The following is a 27,731-nucleotide window of genomic DNA, read 5'->3' on the forward strand; positions in this document are numbered from 1 at the left end:
CACGAGAGACCAAGGACATGGTGGTAAGCAACTTAAAAATCACTGTACGGGTACAGCCTTCAACAATGATCAAAACTGTAAGGAGACTTATAAAAGCCCTGGTTTTACAAAATGTGAAACAATTAAAACGAGTAGACCAACAACTGGATCTATGCTAAAACTGTAAAAATCAGTTGGAATTAGCTTGACTCTTCAGATTGGCACAAAAAACTATTAACAAAAAGACAAAAGACACTAATTACTGATCTTAGAGTTATCCCAGTTACTGAAAGCTAGTTCAAAGCCAATTACAACTAATAAATAAATAATGTTTTCTCCAAACTAAAATATGTTTGTCTGTTTTTACATACAAGAAGCAGAGAGTCTACCTATAATAAGACTAAAAACTAAAATTACTCTTTGGTCGCAGTTACATAGTTATAGTTTATGAATTAATGTTATTAAAACATCTATTGTATTAATGACACACATGACTGGGTTTAACGTCTTAAAGTTTCCAGATCAATGCAGACAAAGTTTTTAAAGTTTCCAGATCAATGCAGGCAAATGTAACAAATTAAACTAGATTCAAACATTTGACAAAATTCAACATTTAATTGGCACACTTAATAAATAATAACAAAAATATACACAAACATTGTGATGAACTCAGATATGTTTGTATTATTATTTACTTCAATGATGTTAAATAAATTCTTTTGTCATAATAAATTAAATCTAGTTAATTTACGGTATAAATACTGCCCAATATTTATATAATCTAATAAATGGCGGATATTCACTTATTTTGCAAAATGCTCTCTAATTTTGAGGACAGTTTTATTGAAAAATATTTTTAAAAAAAATTATAAATGCATTTTCATAGTCTTAAGGTAAACCCTTATTAAATTTTTATATGAATAATCAATTTCCAGAAACAAGAGATGGTATGCTTGTATATTTGTTGGTGTTAAAATCCACTGCCAGTTAACTTGGCTATCATCATGGCAATTAGTTTTTATAGTTGGAGAAAGTTGAGGAATACTCAGAGAAAACCACCAATTATTGGCAGAAAAACTGACAGCCTCATCATGAGCAGGGTTCAAACTGCCAGTAATCTAAATCTAGAATTACAATTAACTAGAGTTTTATTATTAGAAAAAAATAATGACTGCAATTTGATGCCCATAACCAAACAGATTTTCTAAGAAATGATTGCAATGGGTGTTTTTACAATAACATTCAGGTGAAATTGCAAAAGAATGAATGAACAGAAAAAATGTCAACCTCAGTTTATCCCAGTCAATTTCATTACGCTGCGTAGATTGCATAGAAATGTTTCATAATGCAGCCCTTTTTAAAGTTTGCATTCAATTGTTGGAAATTATTAATTTGTCCATTTTTATAAATGGTGTCCATAGCAACAACCTGGGTTATCTCCCCCTTGATGGCAACACTGCCATACATAGTTCACCCTGGATAACTTCCCTTTGTTTGTATACTCCTCACGCCTCTCTTTATTTCGTGAGTGATATCGACAGGCTTTTTTATGATTGTCATTCAGAGTAAACAATTTTTGGCATCGTAAACATTTAGAAACTTTCCCACCTTTTTTATATGACTTTCTGGTTCTTATCTCGTCCAGCGATCGAACCAATGTTCTGAATGTGCATGAGTGGTTGCTGTTAGTCTTGTCACTCCTTAGTTGTACTGAACCGTCACCACTTCCTCGGGATACAATACTATCTTGATATCTTCGTTTGCTTTTTGATTGTTGTTTTGATTTTATTGGTGGAGGTGGTCTTTCATTCTCTTTGCCTGCCTCTTTGCCTGGTGTTTGTAAGACATTTGTATGTGCACTGACCTCTAATTCTTGGTTATCGTTAGTTTGAATTGGTGGTTGTGGAAGCTGTCGACGAGTTGTCGTGTTTCCATCCCTCATTGACTCTGTATCAGAAGAACTTGCTGTCCTTGCCAGAAGTGGCCTTATTTTCATATTATGTGCAATCATTGATGCATGACTGTATTTCATTGTTGATTCAGAACCTTTACGAAACTGGTCAATTTGTGACAAAGCATCTTGTAATGAATTTTCTAACTTTTTGGCACTATGTTTGATTTTTTTCAGTTTCTCTTTGGTTATTTTAATGTCCTTATCATCTCTTGAAGAAGCATAACTTCTAATCGAGCTTGGTGAACTTGCACGGTCATAAATATTTGGGAACATTGTCTCAGAATAGCCGTTATGTTTCCCGCCTTTTTTACCTAGTATTTTTTCCTCTGTGACAGATTGTAAAATGTTTGTAAGTCTATCCAGATCTTGCTGTTTGTTATTAACCTGCTTCTGAAGTTTCCTAACCTCACTGGTCAGTTCCTTATTTTTCTGTTCTAGTGCTTCCATTCTCATGGTCAGATCAATTCTAGTGTTATCTGCATTCATTTGAGTTTCTTGTATATACGATTTCAACATCTTGCAGATAGACGACCCATCGTTATATTTTATATGTAAGACTTGAAGACATTCCAGACGGTCCTCTACTAACGAATTAATGAGGTCAGTAACACACTCTATATACATTGGCAGAGCCTTTTTTGCTTCTTCCTGTTCAATGTCTGCCAGTGTTTTGGTGTCCATGTTACAGCATTCAGATATAAGATGAAGTTGCCGAGCACAATCTTGAATTACACTTTGTACTTTGAGAGCTTCCCTGCGATGGTTTTCTATTTCTTGCATTGACATTTTGATTTTATAGGCCCAGCCTTCTCTTTCTTGCTGTATCATGCTCCCAAGCCATTGGGAAATCTCATCAATACCTTCATGTATGGTTTTTCCTTGAAGTACATGAGACTCATCCTCCAAAAATTGAGTTACGGCCCCTTGAATATCATCATCCGTACGAAAGGCTGTATAATGTTGTAAAGTTGGAGCTGGAGCGAGATGATTCATTATTGATGTTTTTTTTTATTATTTTTTTCTGTTACTTTTCAGTCATGTGATTACCACCTCCATGAAAAGCATCATTTGAAATCCTGCAAGAATAAAAAAAAAATCTAATTAAGTCTAACGTCATATATTATGCAAACAAAAAAAAACAAAACAAAAACATTAAACAATGTACACCCCTTTTGTTAATATAAGATAATTAGGAGATGTGGTATGAGTCAATATTTCCAATAAGACAACTTTCGGCCAGACCCCAAATGATGTAAAGTTCAGACAAATTCTTTTATAACACAGTATCGTTTAAGAGATTGGTTAAAATTTCTTTTTACTGTTCACTAAGAAAAAGATTATGACAGTCTGTTAACAAATTAATGATCCAATGCTGTAAAAGTTTATTTTTCAATTACCTAATTTCTTTTTAATTTGAGATTTTTTTGGCAAATGAAAACAACTTCTAGGTATTGGAAACTGTACCTGACAGCTTTTCATAAAAAAGACAAGAACATGTTCTGATGTGTATGAATGTGTAATGCACTTTAATCATACTGTCAGATTCTCTAAATTATAAAAGGCTTGTTCTACTTAATGGTATAAATGTGTCCCATCTAGGAGTTGTTTCTAAATTCTGAATTGTAAACAAAGTTATTAGTTCGAACTATTGTCTGATCAATTATGCTTGCTGGATTTTTGGTATCTAGATTTTTCTGCATCATCATAAACCAATGCTAGTCCATTATCAAATTTGAACATTATTTTCCAGTACATGTATATATTTTCATTTCTGCTTCCTCGTAACTTTCAGTCTAAAAATGAATGATTATGGGGAAAAAAACTTTGCATACATTGGCTTCAGTATTTGAATAAAAGTTTTGATATTTCTTTAATAAACGCACTCGACAAAAATTTATTTCTCATTGATATATGCCACCAGCTCGAAGTCTCCTTTTAAAAAACTGAAAATAGATTTGTGATGGCCTTAGTATGAAAAACATTTACACATTGTTTCCATTTAAATTCTATGGACAGAAAATAAACTCTCACTGACACTTTCACAGATATTTATCTGTTGTCAAATATGTAATGAAAATCCCTCATAAACCAGATAAACAAGTAATGTATACTTCAATTGTTATAAAATTATTGGTAGATAAGGACTGCTTACTGTCATTGAGTATTGACATATAATACGATAGGATAGATAACTTGCTTCTTTTGGGATAATTTTGTGTTGTTGGGTAACTGTCTCATTGATTTGATGTTCCTCACACATCCCCTTTTATTCATTTTCAATAGGAATATGAACAAACTTTCTTGATTTATATGAACATGAAGGTCTCCATCTTATAATCTCTGAATAGACGAGAGGTTAACGTTCACCTTTTTTAACAAACAAATGAGAGAGAAAAATCTTTTCTAAATCAAGGTCAAAAGTGTAAGGTGAAGGTCAGCTGATTATAGTTTGATTGAAAAAGCTTGCCTGCCTCTGCCCGGTGTTTGTAAGACATTTGTATGTGCACTCACCTCTAATTCTTGATTATCGTTTGTTTGAATTGGTGGTTGTGGAAGCTGTCGACAAGTTTTTTAAAGGGAGACTTGAGTTGATGGTATGGGTTTTGCTCATTGTTGAAGGCCGTACGGTGACCTATAGTTGTTAATTTCTGTGTTATTTGGTCTATTGTGGAGAGTTGTATGTTGGAAATTATACCACATCTTCTTATTTTTATTTGTACATATTATAGAGCCTGTCATCCTTATGTACGTCTTAATCAAACTTCAAAAAAATAATATGGGGATAACCTTTTATTTCTTGATTGCTTTTTACTACTAAATTGTTTATCTTGATGACTCATATATCTTGTTTCAGACATATATGACTATTAAAGAATACGACAAACAATTTTTACAAAAGAACAGACATTCTCCTTATATGAGTTGAAAATAATTCTAAATAATGACAGACTTTGAAAGATTGGAACACATTTTTTTAAGTTGGCAAATATTCAGAAATATTTGAAACTTCTTTAATCCTATACTTAATTATACCCTACCCCCTCCAACCCTCCCCCTTGCCACCATCACCACCACCCCTGTGACCACCAAGCATCTACAGCGTAATTGCACTCATAAAAAGAAATGATCTTCAAATAATTGAACTGGTTTTGGAAGGTGCTTAAATAATATATATTTACATACTTCAACCATTAAAATAAATATAGCCTCAGTTGATATCTTATATATAGATTGTTATCTTTGTGAAAAAAAGTATCATATATAAAATTTAAATGATCAATATGTATTAATAATATATTTCAAAAGTTATTCTGGCAATGGAACTATACAAACAAGTTTTGAAAATATTTAAACTCAACAGATTTATTTTATTTTTGTAACTAAATATCTCGTAAATATTTTATAAGGAGGTAATTAATTGCTAATTTTAGTAGCAAACCTTTAATTTTTTCTTTAATGTTCCAAGTTCTACAGTTTCAAAACATTGGAGTATGGTTAGTTTAAACACTTTCTTTTCAATTAGTATTAATTTAATAGAGGTATATATTGCTGTGTCAGCACTGAACACTCAGAATACATCAGATCAAAATGGTTTCTGTGAGAAATCAATGTATTTATGTATGTACACTCTATTTACTCATTCGACCCCAAGAATGGGGTATGGAGGGTCTGACATACGGGCCATCAAAGAATGGTGGTCGCCACCACAACTACAGGCGGGATTGGGGGTGATGGGGTTAAATTTATTGTACCAAGCCTCTGTTGATGAAATGAATGGATGATAAATAGTCTTGTCATCTTCAACTTCATACTTTATTTGGCCTTTTTTAACATTTTTGATTCGAGGGTCATTGGTTAGTCTTATGTAGATGAAACACATGTTTGGCCAGTGCGTTTGGCATACAAAATTTTAAGCCCCTGAGTATCTCTGATAGTTTATTAATGGAACACTTTCAGCAACACATGTAATGATCCTGCTCTGCAAATCATCCAAAGATGAATGAAGTGATTTACAGAGTACTTGATAAAAAGAAATTTAGAACTTCTAAAGGAGAAAAATTTGAATCTCAATTGACTTGAATATTCATGTGAGTATAAGAATAAGAAGATGTGGTATGATTGCCAATCGAGACAACTCTCCACAAGAGACCAAATGACACAGAAATTAACAACTATAGGTCAATGTACAGCCTTCAACAATGAGCAAAGCCCACACCGCATTGTCAGCTATAAAAGGCCCCGAAATGACAAATGTAAAACAATTCAAACAAGAAAACTAACGGCCTAATTTATGTACAAAATAATGAACAAAAAACAAATGTGTTACACAGCAACAAACGACAACCACTGAATTACATTTTAGCTCCTGACTTGGGACAGGCACATACAGAATGTGGCAACTGTTTATTTGTAAACCTAACTTGCATTATGCATCCACATCCTTTGGTCTCTGTTGGAAAGTTAAAATTTCTTATTCATGACAATCATACCACATCAGATTTTTTTGTAATTGGAAGAAGAAGAAAAATTTACAGCAATAAAGATTTCTCTTACTTCGAATTTTTCTTTTTTTTCGTTTGTACTTTAATAGCATATTAACCCAGTTTGTACTTTTATAGCATATTAACCCAGTTTAATGCTGAAGTATTTAGGGACAAAAATACACAGGAAAGGACCTCCATTGTTCATTATCTAGAAATCAATTTTTTTATTTAGTAATGCCAGAGCTAAAGTTTTTTTCAATAATATTTACTTTGAAAGAAATTAAACCTTGTTACAAACAGAGAGGAAAATTGAAAACACCATAGTTTTGATACTTTAAAGCTGCAGATAGTCAAATATATTGATCTTGTAAAAATACCTCGACGGAAACACAACTATTTTAATGAATAAGCTGATAAATTTCTGGTCACAAAACACTAATACATAAATCACATACTGTCATTTTGAATTACTTTCCCCATAGAAACCTAACAATTTTAATGAATTAGCTTAGGTAATACACCTAACCAATTATAAAACATTGTGTTTAACAGATTTTACTCAAACTTAAGAGAAATCCAATAAAATTCAATATTTTTTCAATTTCAAAGTGATTTTCTACACAGCGATACCTATAGATTTCTCTTTATGCTAAAAAACCAAACATACTAAGTACCAAATTTGTCATTGATAAGCTTCTGCAATAGAAAATTAAGCTTGGAAAGTTGTAAACCCTTCTTATTATACCCCTGCTCCTTGGGAGGTATACTGTTAAACCCCTGTCTGTCCGACCATATGTCTGTCCCATGAAATTCATGTTGCAATTTTCTCAGGAACTACAAATCAGAGCTTACTGAATTTGTTTCTCTGGCTTCAGGTAACAACATGCTATACGGTGTGACATGTTTTGAGATTCATGGTTTTTCAACTTCCTGTTTACCGAATACTTATATATTATAAACTGAATACCTCAAAATTAAACTGAGTACCGACTCAAAGGAGTTTAAACAAAATTTAAGCACTCATTAATTGTCTCTTTCAAAACCATAGAATATTAGATGCATTACAATAAAGAGATGTGTAAGACAAACACTAGGCCCTCTTGTGCATTAAACACCCAATGGATGTTTTAAGAAGTTGGCAGGTACATCTGTACACAATTTGTAATTCTATTGATCAAGAAGTTAAATCTTTGAAAGTTTGTAAAACTGATTCACAACTTGTCTGGACTCCGGACAATTTTTAGCTTCTTATATGGTGTAGACTTTAGATTCACATAATGGTGCAGATTTTAGCTTTTTAGCTTCTTATATAATATAGTGTAGATTTTAGCTTTTATAAGCTTCACTAATGGTTTAAACATTTGTCTATTGTTGAAGGCATATTATTATGCTGACCTTAAGATGCCTTTTTGTTTATAATGACATTACATAGGTATTTCATACAATTCAGTAATTTTGATTGGTTGTGGCATTCCAAAAGTTAAATTTTATTTCCCAATATAACATGTATAGACTGCACGTGCGATCCATTAAATAACATTAAAATAATGCACCGAAAAAAAAAGGTTTGATTACAGTTGGCATAAAAATGTCTGTTTAAAAATTGAATAATCCTTTTTGTAATTCTTTGGAATTATATAAGGGTTGAAAATAGGCAAGTTTTTAGTACGAAGATCATCCAAGCTTCATACAAAATGTGCTTTGGTTAATGCTTTTACACCACAATAAAATCACAAAAAGAGGCATTCAGGTCTTCAATAAAATTGTTAAGTAAGCTGTTTGTTTGATCTATACAGCACATCTATTTAGCATTACATTTCTAATTATAAGCCTTTCAAGCATTTGAAATCATCTGTCTTTAAAATAGATTAAGAATTTATTTTTCTTTGATTTTGCAACATTAAACTTACATGTAATTACTGGTTTTAATAGAAATTCTGAACCATTCTTAGCAAAAATCAACATGAATTTCAAATTTTGGTTATTATATGAATTTTACTGCAAATTAAGAATGTGACAGATTTCCTTCAATGAATACATAATTATTAAGATTTTTTTCAGAAAAAATAAATAGATATGATATTGAAACTATACAGTTTTACCAAACCTTCTACACATTTTGGAAATTTATATCCAGAAATTATATCAGTCCATGATTTGAAGGTGACAGAAATTCTACATTAGGTTTACACATCATTTAAACATCTATTCCGATCTCTTTAAAACAGTTACATGGCTTTGACTATCTGATATCATAGGCCAAGGGGAGATAATTATTTAGTTATGATTACATTTAAAGCTAATAATAAGTTATTTAATGATTTTGTAGTTTTGAAATGATTTATGAATAGATTTTTGAAAAGGAAATTGAAATTTCACTGTTGGAGTTAACACCTTTCCCCAAAAAAGCTTATTAAATCAATAAGACAGATTGATATGTATTGTATTGAGGGCATGTGCTGTAAAAGTATGTTTGAACATTGACAAAAAGAAATCTAGATGAATTTTAGAGAATAATAAAACAAACTTTGTGTATGCTTAAGAGTTTTTTGTTTGGAGTGGATTGATTGTAGTCTAATATTCCACCTGCATAGAATCCTAAACTGTATTCCATTTTTTCAACTTAAGCTCTATCACATTGCAGAAATAATGGTAGTAGTTGTCACAGTTTGAATTTTAAAATGGTCAATTTCCCTACAGACTGAAATTTCAATTACTAACAAATAATAGTTATTCATAACAGCCAGGTAGAAGGGGAGGGGGATACATGATGAAAAAAAAAACAATAATGTTATCACAGTTTTGGAATGAAATATGAACACAGACAAAATAATCTAGCATCGTTTGGTCATAGGAGACACAAATTATATAGAAAGTATAAAAAAGGGAGATAACTCATTTAAATACTGTTTAGAATATATAAAAAAAAAAAAAAACTTTTCAAAAACTGATGCAAATTGTACCAGTAATTTAATGAATTAAAATCATGAAATCTGCATTATTTTTTATCTTGTATATATAATGGACCCTGCCTGGTTTTGGGAAATAGCTGTACAGTGTACTTAAATACCATACATTTCCTTCTATTTGATTGTATTAGTAAAGTAAACGATAAAGTTCAATTATAAAAAATTTCAAGCTTTTTTTTTGTTTGTCCTAATTTTGACAATTAGAAACATTATTTAACCCAGTATAAAGGACTGTGTAATTATCAAATTAAAATCATATTTTAATTTGAAAAACATTGTATACAATGAGGGATTGAACAGGTTAAGTTTTAGGTAACCTGTCCCCTGCGTAGATTTTATATTGATCAATAGAGGTTATTTAATTGACATATACTAACACAAATATTTGTTAAATTGTATCCTAAATATATATTAAAGCAATCATTTAAATAAATTTACACATTGTTATTTAAGTGTACTCAATTCCTACAGATACTTATGTTTGTTTGGGATGCCTGAGCTTAAAAAGGTGAATAAAGGACTAAACGAACAACTAATATGAATATATATGATAAATGCTGATAAGACAGCCACCCAACAATGTAAAATAACCAAACAAGACATTTTAATTCTGTTAAACTAGCTTAAAAAATAAGAGATCAGGCCTTAGTTTGAGTCATGAAGACTAATGATAATTTATAGGTTCACTAGGCAACTCTTCATTTATCTTTGTTGGACTTTATTTCCCACCATCATCTCTCTTTGATATTCTCAGTGATAATCATGATAATGTGTATGTCTGTCTGTGTGTTGGAAACAAATGGTTTAATTTGAGTTTCCCTAATTTGAATAAAATGAAAATTTTACCAATACAATATAAATAATTTATTAAACAAATACCATTGATAAAGTAACTTGCTCTTGCTTGATCTAAACAAAATGTATATATACCAGTGGCCATAATGATATAGGGAATGGCTAGAAACCTATTGATTAAGGGGGCGACAGGTCAATGTTCATGGTCACTGTTACTAAAATAGAAATTCTTTAAACAAATTATTTTTGGATGAAATCTTGAATTTCGCTGGGTTGATTAAAAAAAAAGATAGAATGTCCTTTGCCCTCCTCAATGATTTCATCTGAGGTTTTAACACAATATGAGATTTAACATTTATTTTAGCAAAATATTTCTACAAAATAAAAAACTCCAAGTGATCAGAATCTTAAAGGATTTTACCAAATTGAGTTCAAACAGTTTTATTGTCTCGCCGCAGCAACTTGATGAGAAGAGACTTAGGCTTGCTGTTTTAGGCAACAGCATTAACAATTAGTTAAAGTTTAAGGAAAACCACTTACGATAAGTGAATGCCATTTGGTTTGCAGCTGTTTTAGCATTGACCCAACAGTTCAGATGTTAAAGTTTGTGATTAAGGTCAGTCTAAGGGTACATTTGGTATGCAGTTGTATTAGCAGTATCAAATCACATTTCCATAGAGATTATATGCACTGTATCTTTAGCCATGGTTTAAAAACTTTAAATGTTTTGCAAAGTATTACAGTTTTAATTTCACCATTTCATTTTACTATCGGAATATATATATATTGGCAAAACATATTTCTGTATCAACAGTTTATTGGACTACTTTATTCACTGACAAAATAATATACAACTTGCTTTTAAACTGCAGACTTCAGACATTTTATTACTTTTTTTAAAGCTGATATGTTAACAAGGGCATTATAAGGACTTTAAGTAAATATACCTAGTATATGATATATAACAGCTTTCATACAGTATAAGTTTATATAAATATCTGAAGTGTTTAATTTATTAGATTGAATTATCTCCCCTCAATAAATTTTCTATTATGTGAATAGATTTTTTTGTAGACTATATTAAATACTGAATTGAGAAAGGAAAAATTCTGTATCTATTTAGATTTTTGGAAGTATAAGTTTGACAAACATAATATTGTTATTTGTTGCTTTTCTAATTTTCATGCTTTTTTCACATTTCTCGATCGGTGTGAGAAAAATATTTCTCATCTCTTAGAGAAAACTTCGTTCTTGACAAATGATTGGTCAAATTCAATTATGACATCAAATTTCCTTGGTTTTCCTGAATTTCCTATTGTGACGTCATGAAAAAAAGTGACCATGCCTGATGAAGTCACATATAAAGAACACAACTTTCTGCAAGTCTTCGAAAAGGAAGGATAAACTTTGTTTGATATCATCTAAAAATCATAAGAGAAACGAGATTCCACCACTATAACTCGTGTATTACGATATTTCTCCACTCTCAACAGTTAAATTTTAATTATTTAAAAAGCTTGGCAAGCCTCACGCTTTAAATATTGAAATTTAACTGTCTCGAGTGGAGAAATATTGTAACACACTTGTTGCAGTGGTGGAATCTATATTTCTACAATCATTGATTAAGCTCAGATTTACAAATACAGTCTTGATCAATGCATTTGTCCTAAGTCAGGAATCTGATGTTCAGTAGTTGTCGTTTGTTGATGTGGTTCATAAGGGTTTCTCGTTTCTCGTTTTTTATATAGATTAGACCATTGGTTTTCCCATTTGAATGGTTTTACACTAGTAATTTTGGGGCCCTTTATAGCTTGCTGTTCCATGTGAGCCAATGCTCCGTGTTGAAGACCGTACTTTGACCTATAATGGTTTACTTTATAAATTTTGACTTGGATGGAGAGTTGTCTCATTGGCACTTATACCACATCTTCTTATATCTATTTGATTTAACTGATTATGTTTTATTTTCTATTATGCTCATAAATTTGAATGATAAACAATCAGGCACTTTAGTTAATAATGACAATAATTACATAGAAATTGTTAACTGTTTAGTTTATTAATTTAGTTACTAGTTTAGTTTAGTTTTATTAGGTTTTTTAGTCTTTTAAATTCAATCTATTTGTTTGTATCTGTATAATTAATAAATTACAGTTCATAACATGGTGTGTTTAAGTTAAAGCTGTATAGAGATAAGTTTAGTCATTTCACAACACTTTGAGGGGTCTGTAGGTGACCTGTTGCAAGGCAAAATTTCTGTTCCCTATCAGATATATCCTCATTTTCCAGGGGCATTCAAAATTTCCCACCCATCATTCCAGTCGATCCCGTATTGTAGGACCTACCTATTGTATTATTGTCAACTTGTTCTCGTCCTGAACATGCATGAAATATTTGCCACTGGAGGTAGGCAAACCAAAATCTAGCAATTTATTCATTTAACACAAGGAGTTTATGATTTCCTAATTGTAAATCTCCCATTTATGTATTTACCTCTTCAGAATAAAACTTGAGCTCCAGCTTTCCTCTTCTTTGACAGGTTATAGAATTTCCAAATCAGTGTATCATCCAGTAAGCATAGAATTGAATGTCTTCAACCACACATTTTGTTATATTTAAGATATTATCCTAGTATAATTACATTTAGTCCAGTTCCTGAAAATCGTTTTATACAAAATTAGGTATAACAAGTATATATATGTTCTTTAAAAACTTATAGTTAAATACAAACAAAATATTACTTTCTGTTTGAAATTGATTTACTCCTAGACTCATACATTGAGACCTGTCTAAACCGAACCTTTTTGGGACTTATATAGGGTTTTGTTTGGTTTTGGCAGATGTTTGGTTTAATCTGAGGTTCACAACAGATAAAAGTTGTTATGCCTGGACTTAAGAACATATTAAAATATGAAGATGTGGTATGATTTGGACAGGTTTTCGGTTTATGTAAGATTTGGTTTAGACAGGTTTCACTGTAGTAGATAATCCTTGAGAATTGATAGATTTCTTGTACTTTTAATGAGTTGATGTCATTGGCCCTTCTTTAAGTAAGTACCAACAGAATTCCCCCCTCCCTTCCATTGATAAGGTCTGATTTATAATTTACTGAACAAGTGCAATAGATATAAAATAAAAACATGTTGTATGATTGCCAATGACACAACTATCCACCAAAGACCAAATGATATACTGTAAATTTAGAAATTATTGTGAGGTTTTAATAATGTGAATAATGTGACTGAGAGAGTATTGCAATAATAAGAATTCTCATTCTGATATCTGAAGCATATATCTGTCAGTATGCAACTTTTCAGGAAATCGCAATAACTAATCTCCCATTTTTGTCCATTCTTCAAAAATCTCAATAATAAATGCATGCAATAATTTCAGAATTTACAGTATATGGTGAAGCAAATAAAGATCACAGTACAGCTTTTAACAATAAGCAAAACTCATACTGATTTTAAACAATCTAATCCCGGCATGACAAAATGTAAATCAATTCAAGTGAGAAAACAAACTGCCAGATTTTTATGTACAAAACAACATAAGAACAAATATGATATACAGCAACAAACAACAAAAACAACAATCAGATTACAGGACAGGCACGTACAGTATGTGGGATGTTAAACATGTTTGCATGCTCCCAAAATTTGAAGCATTTTATTTAATTTTTGTTCTTGAGATGCTGAGGTGGGGGGTCATTTGAAGAGTGAAGACCTTTCAATTGTTAGTTTGCAGGTTTGGATCCCAAAAAAAAAAATGAAAATCAACAAATGAAACACTAAAATCTAATCTTAAAATTTACAGTTAGGATTCAAAAGTTGAAATGTATAAAAAATGGAATTAAAAGTGCCATTTTTCTTTTTTCAGATAATGAAAATATCTTGAAAATTGATGATTATTTCAAACTTTTATAGTTTACTGTAATATATAAAAAGAATTTTAAGATGTACAAAATAATTTTTACTAACCAGAATAAAGGTAGCTCACCAATTTCTTCATTGAAATCTGTGTTAATTATTAACGAAAACATTTTGACACCAGACTATTTAAAGCAACTATTGATAAATATTTTTAATTTTTTAATTGTCAGTTTAAAAAATATTTTTTCTTGAGAGGACAAAAACTTGTTAAATATATAATACAGTGAAGGGTATTGTGACAGTGTAAATACAGGTTTAATAGCATGTATATAAAAGTAAGGATGTGTGGTATGATTGCCAATGAGACATTATTTACTTTCACTAGAGACCAGAGGTCTAGTATGGTCTGTTATTGGCCCCTTTTTCTTGCAAAATTTTAAATAAGGATTTAATGGTCTTTACCTTTTTGTATCATAGTTAAAACTATAGTAAGTAGGTTTTTATGCCCCCGCCGTAGTGGAGGGGACATAAATTGGTACCCTTGTCCGTTCTGTCCGTCTGTCTTGCCCGTCGTGTACGTCCCTAAAATTGGTTTCTGTTCTCTAACTTTAGTTTGCCTCAACCAAATGTTGTAAAACTTATACACAATGCTTATTACCACAAAACACAGATCAAGTTCGAAAGTGGGGGATGTCACTTCTACTGTTCATGAGTTACGCCCCTTTATAAACATGAAAATTGCTGATTTTTTTTTTTCAGTTCTCTAACTTTAGTTTGCCTCAACCAAATGTTATAAAGCTTCTACACAATGCCTATTACCACAAAACACAGATCAAGTTCAAAAGTGGGTGGTGTCACTTTCATGGTTCTTGAGTTATGCCCCTTTATAAATGGAAAAATTGCTAAATCTGTCATTTCAGTTCTCTAACTTTAGTTTGCCTCAACCAAATGATATGGAAATTATAATCACAAAACAGTATTAACTATGTGAATCCTGCATCTGTATGTGGAAGTTAACTCATGCATATTTATAAGCGGGGGCATCTGTGGCCCATAGACACATTCTCTGTTTACTTTTAATGAGTACGAGTCACAGTACAGCTTCTTATTACTTCAAAATCTTTGTATTCAATTTTTCACAACATATATTGAAAAGACTCTGTGACAAATGTGTCAAAAAATATTATCCTTTACCATTATAAAATAGAATTGAGAATGGAAACGGGGAATGCGTCAAAAAGACAACAACCTGACCAAAGAGCAGAAAACAGCCGAAGGCCACCAATGGGTCTCCAACACAGAGAGAAAATCCCGCACCCGGAGGAAGGCTTCAGCTGGCCCATAAAAATAATGTATATTGGACTTCATACTCCGAAACATATAAATGAACCAAAAAAAACCAAACATTATGTTTGTTATAAAACTAACGTATCAGACTTCAATATTTAGTTTGTTGAAGCAGTTACTCTTATTGCAACCTGAGGCATGAAATGATGTATGTTTGAAGGTTTTGTAATCATTTACCAAAATCTCTATTAAGTTTCTGTAGTACCTTATATTTCCCTTATATATCCCAGCTAGATATATGCAAACACAAGAAATGGATATACTAGTGAAAAAATATATTTCAACTTTCTCATCTTGACCAGAGAGGGAATTAACTCCTAATGTTGCCTTTGTAACCCCCTCCCTTTTCGTAATCTTGGATGCACCTTTACTGTTGACATTGTATGTATTTTTAAACAGCATGTGTACACCTATATACACCAATATTCAAGTGGGGTTTGTATTTTCTCAATTTTTAGTTTTCCATTTTTTTTTTCAGCGGTCATCTTTTTCTCTCTTTTTTTTTTCATTGGCAATTTTTGACTGCCACTGTGACAAAAGTATTCTCTACCTGTGTTATAGATATCCAATGTTGTGGCACTCAGAAAAAAATTCAGTCAAGATGGATCAAAATTAAAAAATGGATGTAAATCTGTACAATAATTACAGTTCTTACCTTTAATTACAGTTTCCAGTACCTGATTACATTCAGTCAGACAGGATTGTAATGATTTTTGGATTACTTAATTACCAGTTAAATAATCACACATGGTTATACATATTTTATGATATTTGTCTAGAGTGACTTTTAATGGTATTTATTGTGGGTTGTAAACATAAAACACTTTCATTGATATAAAGAACTGTATTTCCCATTGTATTTAAATCTAAGGGTATGTTTCAAGTGTTATGGAATAGATAGATAGGTTTGCTGGAGTTATTAGTATAAAGCTTTTAATCCATTTTAAAGTTCTCTTTTGACTTTGAAATATTGATCTCATACTTGTAGTATTGAGAGAGATGTTGAAAAAATTGATATTTTAGTTGAAAGTTAGATTATGATATATTTGAAAAAAGTGAGGTGTACATTACTTTCACATCTCTTTGAAAACTGAAGTCCCCATTGACTGTTGTTTCTGATCTTAATTGTAACAATGCAATCTTGCCTAATAAAATAGTAAGTGGAATACTGTTTCAAATTAAAGAGTGATTTTGTTATGTCCTTATGAAAAGATAACCACATTCTTACCAAATACATGTCCTTAATGAAAAGATAACCACATTCTTACCAAATACATGTCCTTAATGAAAAGATATCTAATTCTTACCAAATACATGTCCTTAATGAAAAGATATCCACATTCTTACCAAATACATGTCCTTAATGAAAAGATATCTAATTCTTACCAAATACATGTCCTTAATGAAAAGATAACCACATTCTTACCAAATACATGTCCTTAATGAAAAGATAATTCCACATTCTTACCAAATACCAAAGATTGTTTGCAGTCTTAACAGGGAAGTATGAGTACTGGTTTCCCACAATAACTTTAAAACTGTACAAAGCCTTGATTTTTTTTTTGGTCAAACCAGGTCTCCAAATGCTATTGAAAATAATGTAAATGGCCAAAATCTTTAAGAATTTCTTGAATTTCAAAGGATAATTGGTAGATGTTTCAAATTTCAAGGACAATTTCCCCTTTCCCCATGGTGCATCTTATTTGGAATAACTTGCATTCAGTCTTTGACATGTTTGTAAGAGGCAGCATGATTAATACATAACTTAAGTCATGACTTGTAAGGCTACAATGATGTAGCATACTTTTTTCTTCAGAAAAAAAAACTTGCATTGGCCAAATAACTTCATTGGATATGATAATTTGGTAATGTCAAAATGGGAGATAACTCATGTTTTAATCATTTATGATGAGTTTATTTACAACCACTGTGTCAATGCCTCTGCTGGTTGAGGTTTCCTGTCGGAGGGTATCACCAGCTCATTAGTCTTCACGTCTGTGTTGACATGAACAATCATTGATATGGTCATAAAAATACATTAACTGTATACAAAACTTTGAATATATCATAATACTAAGGATTTTCTACCACAGGAATAGATTAACTTAGCTGTATTTGGCAAAACCTTTCAGAGTTCTTGGTCCTCAATGGTCTTCAACTTTGTACTTTATTTTGCCTTTTAAACTTTTTTGATTCAAGCGTCACTGTTGAGTCTTCTGTTGACAAAGTGCAGTGTGCGTCTGGCTTATTAAATTTTAAGCCTGCTATCTACTTGATTTTAATTTAGCCTATAAGGTTTTTTTTAAATTTATTTCCAGTTAAAGAAGCTGTGAAACTAAACAGAGATTTAATGTACACAAATGAACACCAGAAATGTATCATAGAACAACATAAAAGGGAGATTACTCAACTCAATGGTCAGATTCTGGATACAAAGGTCAAGGTTGAATCCAAACCTTTAGATTACAGTAGAATTGAGCAAGAACAAGAATTGTTAAATCTTAAACAGCAATTAGAAATTGTAAGAAATAAAAAAAAAACAACATTTTATTATTGTAGTATATACACATTACAAATAAATGAGAAAATAGTTTCTAAATACACTTGTTTCAACTAAGTCTGTATTAAATAAAAAAATAATGAGAGAATAGAAGATACATCAAAATGCCAGTGTTACCCAATGACTCAAAAAAAAAAAAAAAAAATACTTTCACAAACATACCTACTTTCACTTTTTTATTATCTAACCTGCAATGAAAGTCATGGAAGTGAAACATAACAATTGGGTCTTCAACATAAATTTCAGTCTATGGTTTAAACATGGACGTATATTATGGTTATACGTCCTTGGTTTAAACTTTATAAGGCATCAACATTTTTGTCAACCCTGCTTAAAATTTTACAAAAAATGAACAGAAACTGCATCATGATCAAAAGACAGAATATCCAAAGTAAAATTTTGAAATTTTCTTATATCATTTTGATAAATGAAGTTAATTTTTTGGTATTAGATATTTAAGGATGTTCGCTACTCTGTTTCAAAATAGCAAGCTTTTCAAAAGGCTGTTCATCTTCGCTAGCCAAGGGTTACGATCCACTTCCCTCCTCTCCACCCTTGGCAGATTGGGATAGAATTTCGGAGAAACAAGGTAATGATTTTCATAGGTTGCAGTCGAAACTCACTGCATCCAATCAACTTATTTGAAAATTTAATTGTTTTTATTTTAATCATTGCACAAATAAGTATAATGAAAAATATTTTGAATACAGGGATCTTTATTATGTTTCCAAGGTTGAATATTTCATCACACAATTTTCTAATTCTTTTTTTATGCAGATTTTACTATTTTAGGAGAGAAAAGATCATACAGAGACAGAAAGGGAACTTAACAAGTCCACTACTAATTATAAGGTACTATAGAGATTTATTAGTTTAAAGCTCGTGGTCCCTACGCTACTAATATCTTCAACTTTATTTTGTTCATCTATGGAGGAGAGACCTTGACAGTGAAAATTATGATATTCTTGATAACTATGGAGACTGCATGTTTTCAGGTTTAAGTCTGTTAATAACCCTGAAGTTGTCATTGCATCAGTTTGAAACTAAATATACACATTTTTGTCGAGCCTGCGACTTCTGTCGCAGAAAGCTCGACATAGGGAAAGTAATCCTGCAGCAGCTGCGGCATTAACTAACTTCTAAAAGGCTTTATATTTTAGAAGGTGAAAGACCTGGATGATTCATACTTTGTATATAGATGCCTTATGTTATGAAATTTCCGTCTGTCATATGTGTGTTGTCCTTGTGGTTCAGTAACTACTTGAAAAAAAAGTTAAGATTTTTTGTTATGTTGATTTCTCTCTTGTTATGAGTAATAGGATAACTATATTTAGTATGAAACATACCTTACAAAGTCCTCATGCCTGTCAGACAGTTTTCATCTGACCTTGACCTCATTTCATGGATCAGTGAGCAAAGTCAAGTTCTGGTGGTCAAGTCCATATATCAGATACTATAAGCAATAGGTCTACTATATTTTGTGTATGGAATGATTATGAGGTGTACATGTCCAACTGGCAGGTGTCATCTGACCTTGACCTCATTTTCATGGTTCAGTGCTTAAAGTTAAGTTTTTGTGTTTTGGCCTTTTTTTTCTAAAACTGTATACAATAGGTCAACTATATTTGGTGTATGGAAATATTTTACAATGTACATGTCAGTCTGGCAGGTTTTATTTGACCGTGACCTCATTTTCACAGTTCATTGCTCAGTGTTAAGTTTTTGTGTTTTGGTTTGTTTTTCTTGAACTAAAACCAATAGGCCAACTATATTTGGTGTATGGAATGATTGTAAGGTGTATATGTCTGTGTGGCAGGTATCAATTTCATGGTTCATTGGTCAATGTTAAGTTTTCCTGGTTAAGTTTGTTTCTTAGAACCTATAAGCAATAGGTCAACTATATTTGGTGTATGAAATGATTGTAAGGCGTACATGTATTTCCGTTTGGTTTATCTGACCCTGACCTCATTTTCTTGGATTATGTTAAGTTTATGTGATACTTGTAGTAAAGCTTTATATTTAGGACTATCAGCATAAAATCAATGGTCAGTAAAGCAGGTTAGACATTTCAGCCTGTGCACTCTTGTTAAATATATGCTTAATTAGGGTTTGGACAAGATTTTATTTTTCAATTAATTTATAAATGAGATAGTTTGAGCATGGCTTGGTGTCATTTTGACGTGTATTCTTGTTGTCTCGCCTTCCCAGTATACAAGACATAGGGATTACTATCTGGCAGCATAAACTATTTATATAAAGCTTTATATTTCAGAGGGTAGAATACCTGGATGCTTCATATCTTGTATGCAGACCTCATTTCCTTTGATCTTAAAAATGTTAAGTGTATGTTATACAAATGTTAAGTAAAACCTTTATCTTTAAGACTTTCAACATAAAATCAATGGTCAGTAAAGCAGGTGAGACATTTCAGCTATGCAATCTTGTATTTAGCTTATAAATGAATAAAAAAAGATGTTTTAGCCATCAACATAATCGAATTTTGAAAAAATATCATACAAATTTGAGCAATTTTTTTTTTACTGAATATTAATGTTTATTTTGAATTGTTAATCATAAAAGTCTCAATGAATAATTATGAACAACCTCTGTGGCAAGAGATTAATTCTTTACCACAATCTTTATTTATCGACAGTAATTATAGTAGAAATTTCAGAAACAATATGGTTCTTTATTTCCATTTCATATTGGAAAACAATGAGACAATTTAAACAGGAAGTGTTTTACTTAATCAGGGTAGATAATCAATACTTTGTACAATAGATGTCATTCTCAGTAGAACATTTACTCAGTACTTGCTGGAGATGGATTTATTGTTCATGGTCATTGTTAATTTGTTTTTCCTTAGACTATGCTAGATGATTGAGAGTAATGGAAGTGTTATTGTTTTGACTATGAATTCCAGTTTCTGTGACAATTTGATATCATTCATTCTCAGCGTTCAGGCACAATGTTACAGACTTAAGAGAAGATCTTATTAATTTTGTTTTTAATAGAAATTTTCTCTTGTCCTTGATCTCCATATAGGAACAAACTTTATTTTATATTTTGAATTTTTCAGTATGACCTTTGAAAAGAAGGCATTTGATGCTTGAAAATAAAAGCAATTGTTATACCTTACATATATTATAAACAAACCTATTGGGTAATACATGTACATTATCACGTGACATGGAATAATTCAGTTAATTTTCATTTTAATGTAAAGAAGGATGAATAACCCTGATAATTAATACTCAGCTGTGAATAACCTTATTATTCACTGGTGAATAACCTTTTCAGCCCCATGGTTTTTGCATGAATTATCTCCAATAAAAAATGACATCATTGATGCCTGTAAACAAAATGGCAACTGCCAGGCAAGAAGCCTATCAAGTAACGAGGAAACAAGGTCAAACAAGGCGGGATAAATTATCTAGTGCCGAGGATTTCTCGCGTTAACGGTTCTTTTCAGGGCCCTCTATATTTTACAGAAAGAGCCTACCTTTGTTGTACATACCAGAAATTCTAAGACACGAAATAGTTTTCTAACGTCAGTATTTTGATAATCTTTTACTACTGTACTGTAAGGCAATATTTTTTAAATGGTTCAAGAGACCCTTCCAATATTAGTTCGGTATAAGAAAACAATTGTGGCCCCCTTTGAATAGATGAATATCCAAAATTGTCAACCCTAAAAAGTTATTTCACTTTGAGGTGCGCCCTCAGTGAAATAACCTTTTAGGGTTGACAATTTTTGGATATTCACCTTTTCAACAGGCCATAATTGTATATTATTCTACCCCTTTTAAGAGATAACATATTGTTTAGTAGCAAGTCTTCTTGTTTTGAAATATTTTCATAAAAACTGGCAGTGCCATAACTATTTTATTGTATGACATAGACTAATAATATTTGGTATTAAAGTGTATGTGCATAAGGCATTGTGTTGCATGTCATCATGACCTGTATTTCACCTCGATCTTTATGAGATAAAATATAATTCATATGAAAAGCCTTCATTTTGTATGGATTGACAATAATTTGGGTTCGTCTAATCAGAAAAGCATCTTAATTTCCTGTAGAAGAATTATCAACAACATTCTGTAATATTGTAATATATACAATGTAGTTATTATTTGTCTCTGCTGTGTTCTATTTCATCTATTGTTTAAGAAATAAATCTTACATGTCATGATAGTCAGTAAATTTGCAAATACCCTTATACTGAGTGTTATTGAGGTGTAGAATATTGATAAATATAATGCCTACTCATGTAAAGAGGAGCATAGAGCATAAAATGAAAGATTTAATTACCCCACCCCAACCCCCTCTTTTTTTCTTTCCCTCCTCTTATGACATTTAATTCCATTTCTACACGACTAGAAAATAGCGATATGTTCCTTGTTTTGTGTAACAACCTGTCTAATTTCTGTATTTTTTTTGTTGGGTTGCTTTCTAATTGGCTATGACCATGTTTGTAGTAATTTAAGTTTAGATAAAGTAATCTTCATTGCTGTAATTATATTATTTTCTTTAATTAATTTGTCTAGATTTTTTGGCAGGAAACTTTAATAAAATTGCAAGATTCTCACAAGCTGATAGAGCGCCATCTACAAAATGCTGAGGCACACCAAAGGGAAAACAATTCATTGTCAACTGAACTAGAGACTTGTAAAGAAAGATTAAAGAAACTTCAGATTGCATTGGATTCTCTCCACAAAGAACTAGTTATACAGAAATCAGTATACAGTGAATCCAATGTAAAATGGCAGAAAGAGGTACAGACTTTAATCTCTCCAGTCAGTGCTATATATATTTAGTTTAATCTTGTACAGATATTTATTTCTTTATACCCCTGCAAAGTAAAGGAGTAAATCTTTGCCTCTGTTTGTCTGTCCATGTGTCCATCCCATGCAATTTTTCACATTTAAGTTAACTCAGGATCTACTAATTAGTGCTTCCTGAAATTTAGTATGAACCTTCCTGTAATTATGCACTTGCCATACAGTGTGATGCATCTTCACATTCATTGCTTCTTATTAGATAGATATAAGAAGATGTGGTATGAGTGCCAATGAGACAACTCTCCATCCATTGTCAAAAATCATTCATCAGATGTACTTCAAATTTAAGACCAAAATCCAGTGTCTTCTTCAGTCGATTCAATTAGTTTATGTAAAATATATGAACTGATTTAGTCATTAAAGACGCCTAAATTCAAGCTAAAATATGAAAAACCTATCAAATATGCCACAAAACGTCACTTATCAGACGGTTTTTGTCTAAAATGGAAGTGGTCGCATTCGTGTTCAGTCTCAACCTTTATGTATGCTATGTATAATCAAATATAAGATACATTTAAATATTAAGACTGAACACAAGTGCAGCCACTTCCATTTTAGACAAAAACCGTCTAAAAATAAACACAAATGCTGAAAATTGTGAAGATTTCAGTAATTTTGCATGAATCAATGATGCTAATACCTGATGCATGTGCAGTGTAATAACAAAAGCAGCTCATAATTATGTAACAAAAGTATTCTACTTTCTAATAAATAGCTAAAAGTTTACATTTTTAACAAATTTTTGAAATGCTATATTTTTGGGCCAAAAAGGGGTCTTACCGAGTCTATTCCTTTACCAAATCTTGCACACAAATGGAGGTTCATAATTAGCAATTTGAGGACAAATAAATACAAGATATTCATTTTTAGCATGAAGTATATAAAAGTTTATTAAAGTAAAATATAACCTGAAATTTTATATTCACAATTGTAGTTGAAACTGTAATAGCATATGTCATAAATGATTGTCAGTCATGAACGATACAAATGGTTAATTTCCCTTTTACCCTGGCTGATATTATACTTTCCTTTCATCTTTTTTGCATCACCATGTATTTTAAGTTATAGCATGAACCTAAAACTATTTTCTGATTTGTCAGATTAGAGTTATTTCCCTTGTAAAGAGGGATTTGACAGAACTATAAAACTTTTGATACTATTAAGTTTCTCTTTAGGAAATATTTTGAAAATCAAGAACCCATACACACACGATATATAATTTTAAATTTTATTGTCAATATGCCGACAAAAACAGATATTCAAAGAGGGTCTGGATGGGGATCCTCCATTTCTGCATTCTTTAAATTTTTTAGGTCATTTTTCTCTATTCTCTATATTTTTGGCCAATTATTCTCTATTCTTTCAACTTTTCTAAGCACCCCATTGTTCTCTATTCTTTATTTATTTAGTCTATTTTTCTTTTCGTTCTTTATTTTTTGGTCCTATTTTTTCTGTAGATTTGATCCATTATAACCCCATTCAGACCCTCTTCTATTGAGCAACGAACAATCATTAAAACTTTTACAATTAGACTACATATGAGATAACTTTTGAAGGAAGAAGACTTGAAATCCAGAATTACCAAGCTTACAGAAGAACTGGAGACAGAGAAATCAAACAAGTCTGAGTTAGAGCAGCTTAATACAACATGGTCAGAACAGAACTTCAGGCTGTCAGAGGAATTGAATGCAGCAAAGGTGATAAATTATTAAAAATATTTTAGAAATGATACAGTATACGTAGATATTTTCATGCATTGTTTATTTCATGATGATTTTCCTGGAGGTACAATTTGTGCATCAAACCATAATTTCAGCCTTACTTTATGACAATATTGTTGCTTTCTACAGAGATATTTTAGCGAAAATAAATGAAAATTTCCTCTTTTACAATGATTAACAATCTTGTTAAAATTTGGTTTTCTTCTTATTCTTCATGGGTTTTAAACTGGTTCTGACTAGTTTATTAACTTTTTAATCAATCAACATTGATTCATTAGTGTTTGATTTGGTAATGTTTAGAAGCAACAAAAATATACTTACTTAAGATTCTTATATTGTTGAGATTATAGGATTAAACCCCTTTTTAAAGGAATTTATTGGTGTATAAACTCGACCAATTCACTCACAAACAAATAAAAGTCCGAAGGACTTTTATGATATGTTTGTGAGTGATTTGGTCCAGCTGAAAAGGCGTTTAATCCTTATAATTCTTTAAAAATGGAGATAAGGAATTCATTTTCCCACACTCGTAACCTCTATCACATGTAAATTGTATATTTGTGTCATTGAATTGGCCTGGTGCATGAATATATTTGTTGGTTAACGCAAAAATATGTACTCCATGAAATTTGCTATCTGATAATAAATAAACTGCAAAAACTCTTATTGTCATTCAAAAGTGTTTATTATTTAAATTAATGATTAACGCGAAGTGAAAACACATTTTGTTAACGTCGAGCCGGATTGTGTTATTATCTCCGCCATCTTGTTTACATTGGTTACGAAAAGAAGTTTGGTCAACGTCGTCTATCGAAAAATAAACAACGTCAAGAACAACTACCGGAAATCCCCTCCACCAATCATATCAACGTATTCCCTAATATGCAAATCATATAAGAATTATTGATGAATATTTTCTCCAAACGCTTTGGTAAACATATCAATTTTTTTCAATGAAATAAACATATATTCTTTGTTTTTCTATTATACAATGTTCTAGTGAAGACAAATGAAATGCTCTTAGGACAGTGATATCAAGGGTATCCAGAAACAGAAAACAACCTTACTCTAACAGGAAAACTGAATAGTCAATTAAGATCGATTTGAACGCACCTTGCCATTCATCGGGATCAAACTTTGCAGGCTATTGATTCTGTAGATGAACATGTTAGACTCGACTCACTAGCCACCAAAGTAAAAAGTAAATAATTTTGATATAGTTTCATATATTTCTTGAAAATGTTGAAGTGAGCTTTTTACTGTTATGTATTGTATTCCACCTTGTAAGCTTAAAGCAGTGCTAATTTCTGTGCATTGCATATTGGTCTAATCATTTACTTAGTATTAGCATTGAATTGTTTTATATTACAGGCCATATTGGAGGTTCCCAAGGAAGATGGAGAGTACCAGACAGATCTATGCATGTTAAACATGAAGGATTCTCAATGTCAGATACAACCAGAGTTATCTAACTTTGGTAACCAGACAGAACAGCCAAGACGTTACCATATCTCCTTGCAGACAGATCCAACACCATGTTCTGATGTCTCATCTCAGACTTATGCTCCAGCTATGACTGTTTCTGCAACACAAACACGAGAACCATCATTGATTAACAGATCTGCTCAAACAGAGGTTGAAGATGGAGATGAGGATCTTTGTCTTGAAATAAAAAAAGAATTAATTTTTACAAAAACACAACCAGAATCACAAATTTACAAAGAAAGGGAGATAACTCTGACAGGAATATCAGATTCAGTTGATCAAAGGGAGATTTCTCCTGTAGTTTACGAAACCATGAAACCTTTAAATGGAATGGAAGAATCTTTGTCCGGTGACAATGCAATGAATAAAAAAGTCAGTGATATAAGTACAAATCTTTGCTCCATAATTCCAGAAATGCAGCAATCAAATGCATCATATAGTCATAATACTCCACTGAAAGATCCATCATTCAGCTCAGATAGAACAGAAACAGGGGGTAAATCATGTTTTCAAACAGAGTATTTAGTGTCATCTAAAAATAATAAATCAGTGGAAAAGCCACAGGAAAAGCCACAGGAAAATGAGTTTGGAGAGAAGGGAGATAATCAAGACATAAAAAGTATGTATAGGGCATTCTCTTTAAACAAAGAATTTTTAAAACTATATGAAACAGAGAAAGACAACTTAATTGAACCAAGGCAAAATTTGCATAGAGAGGACGAAAGAAAGAATTATAAAGAAACAAGCACAGATGGTCATGTGTCTGAAAATGTTCAAGAGAAAGAAAAAATAAGGACTATTTCAGGATCAACAAATGTGTCCAAAGATGAAAGTGATGAAGATGATTTTGTTGTTGAGAAAAGGAAAGAAAAAACAATGAAAGATCAGAATATTATATATGGCATTAGTACTGATAAATCAATTGGAGAGAAGTCAAACAAAGATCGAAATACAGTCATTGAAGAAAATAGATCATTGATAGAAAAACCAAAGAAAATGAGTTTATATGAAAGTCATGTAGATGGATATTTAAATAAAATAAATTCTGGTAACTTACAAAATACAGTGGGCGTCAAAATGATAAAACCTAGAGACAACCAGGATGTCCCAAAGTCTCTTAAATTTGTGGAGTATTTGCAACCTACTGAAAAAGTTATTACTAATATTGGCAGATTTAGAGTTGAAACAGAAAGTCCAAAGGTCAAGAGTTCAAGTCCAAGTTGTCATGGCTTTTTGTCACTTGTTAAAAGAAGATCCAACTATTACAAAGAGAATTTAGGCTTGAATATGAACAATAGTGCAAAAAGTCCTTTAGATTTTGGCGAATCTGATGAAAATCCCGTCAAAAAATCTTCGTCAGCTGATAATCAAATATCAAGTCTCACAGAGCCCATTGCTGAGTGCTCTCTAGGTCCATCTGCCAGAGACAATCAGAAAGATGTAAATAAGGCAGGGTGTAGTGAAACCAACATGATAGAAACATCAAAACTAAGCCCATACAGTCGGTATAAAGCCTTGCTGAAACCTAATCTGGAAAAAAATAGTTCACTGAAACAAAAGCCAGGTTAGTTTGATATTAGAGATTCATTATTGTTCATTAGATACCAATTTTCCTAGATTTCTTTTGGTAAATGGGATCCACAAATTTAAATGTTCAATGAAGTACAACACTCCAAACTCAACAAATATATTGTGGATTAAAAAATCTATCATTTTGATAA

At 31.4% G+C, this 27,731-nt stretch overlaps 2 protein-coding genes across 3 annotated transcripts in view; one reads left to right on the forward strand and one right to left on the reverse strand.

The window, feature by feature from the left end:
* The window catches only part of LOC127723904 (coiled-coil domain-containing protein 73-like), a 183,558-nt gene that overhangs the window by 150,366 nt on the left and 5,461 nt on the right, over positions 1-27,731 (forward strand). Inside the window, exons 4-7 of the mRNA XM_052230621.1 lie at positions 17,719-17,921; positions 18,753-18,812; positions 24,361-24,501; positions 25,897-27,574. Coding sequence (XP_052086581.1) covers positions 17,719-17,921; positions 18,753-18,812; positions 24,361-24,501; positions 25,897-27,574 — 2,082 coding nt within the window. The remainder of the gene's footprint in view (positions 1-17,718; positions 17,922-18,752; positions 18,813-24,360; positions 24,502-25,896; positions 27,575-27,731) is intronic.
* On the reverse strand, positions 571-12,818 carry LOC127723433 (uncharacterized). Of its 2 annotated transcripts, none has more exons than XM_052230059.1 (2): positions 12,675-12,818; positions 571-3,009 (listed from the first exon to the last, which is right to left on the reverse strand). In XM_052230059.1, exon 2 carries the CDS (start codon positions 2,924-2,926, stop codon positions 1,382-1,384), a length of 1,545 nt encoding a protein of 514 aa, XP_052086019.1. In that variant the 5' UTR covers positions 2,927-3,009; positions 12,675-12,818; the 3' UTR covers positions 571-1,381. The 2 variants fall into 2 exon arrangements, with proteins under 2 accessions (XP_052086019.1, XP_052086017.1); XM_052230057.1 differs by lacking the exon at positions 12,675-12,818 and adding an exon at positions 8,525-8,660.

Source organism: Mytilus californianus, unplaced genomic scaffold (genome assembly GCF_021869535.1).
Source record: "Mytilus californianus isolate M0D057914Y unplaced genomic scaffold, xbMytCali1.0.p SCAF_13, whole genome shotgun sequence".
In the NCBI taxonomy this organism is placed as follows: Eukaryota; Metazoa; Mollusca; class Bivalvia; order Mytilida; family Mytilidae; genus Mytilus; species Mytilus californianus.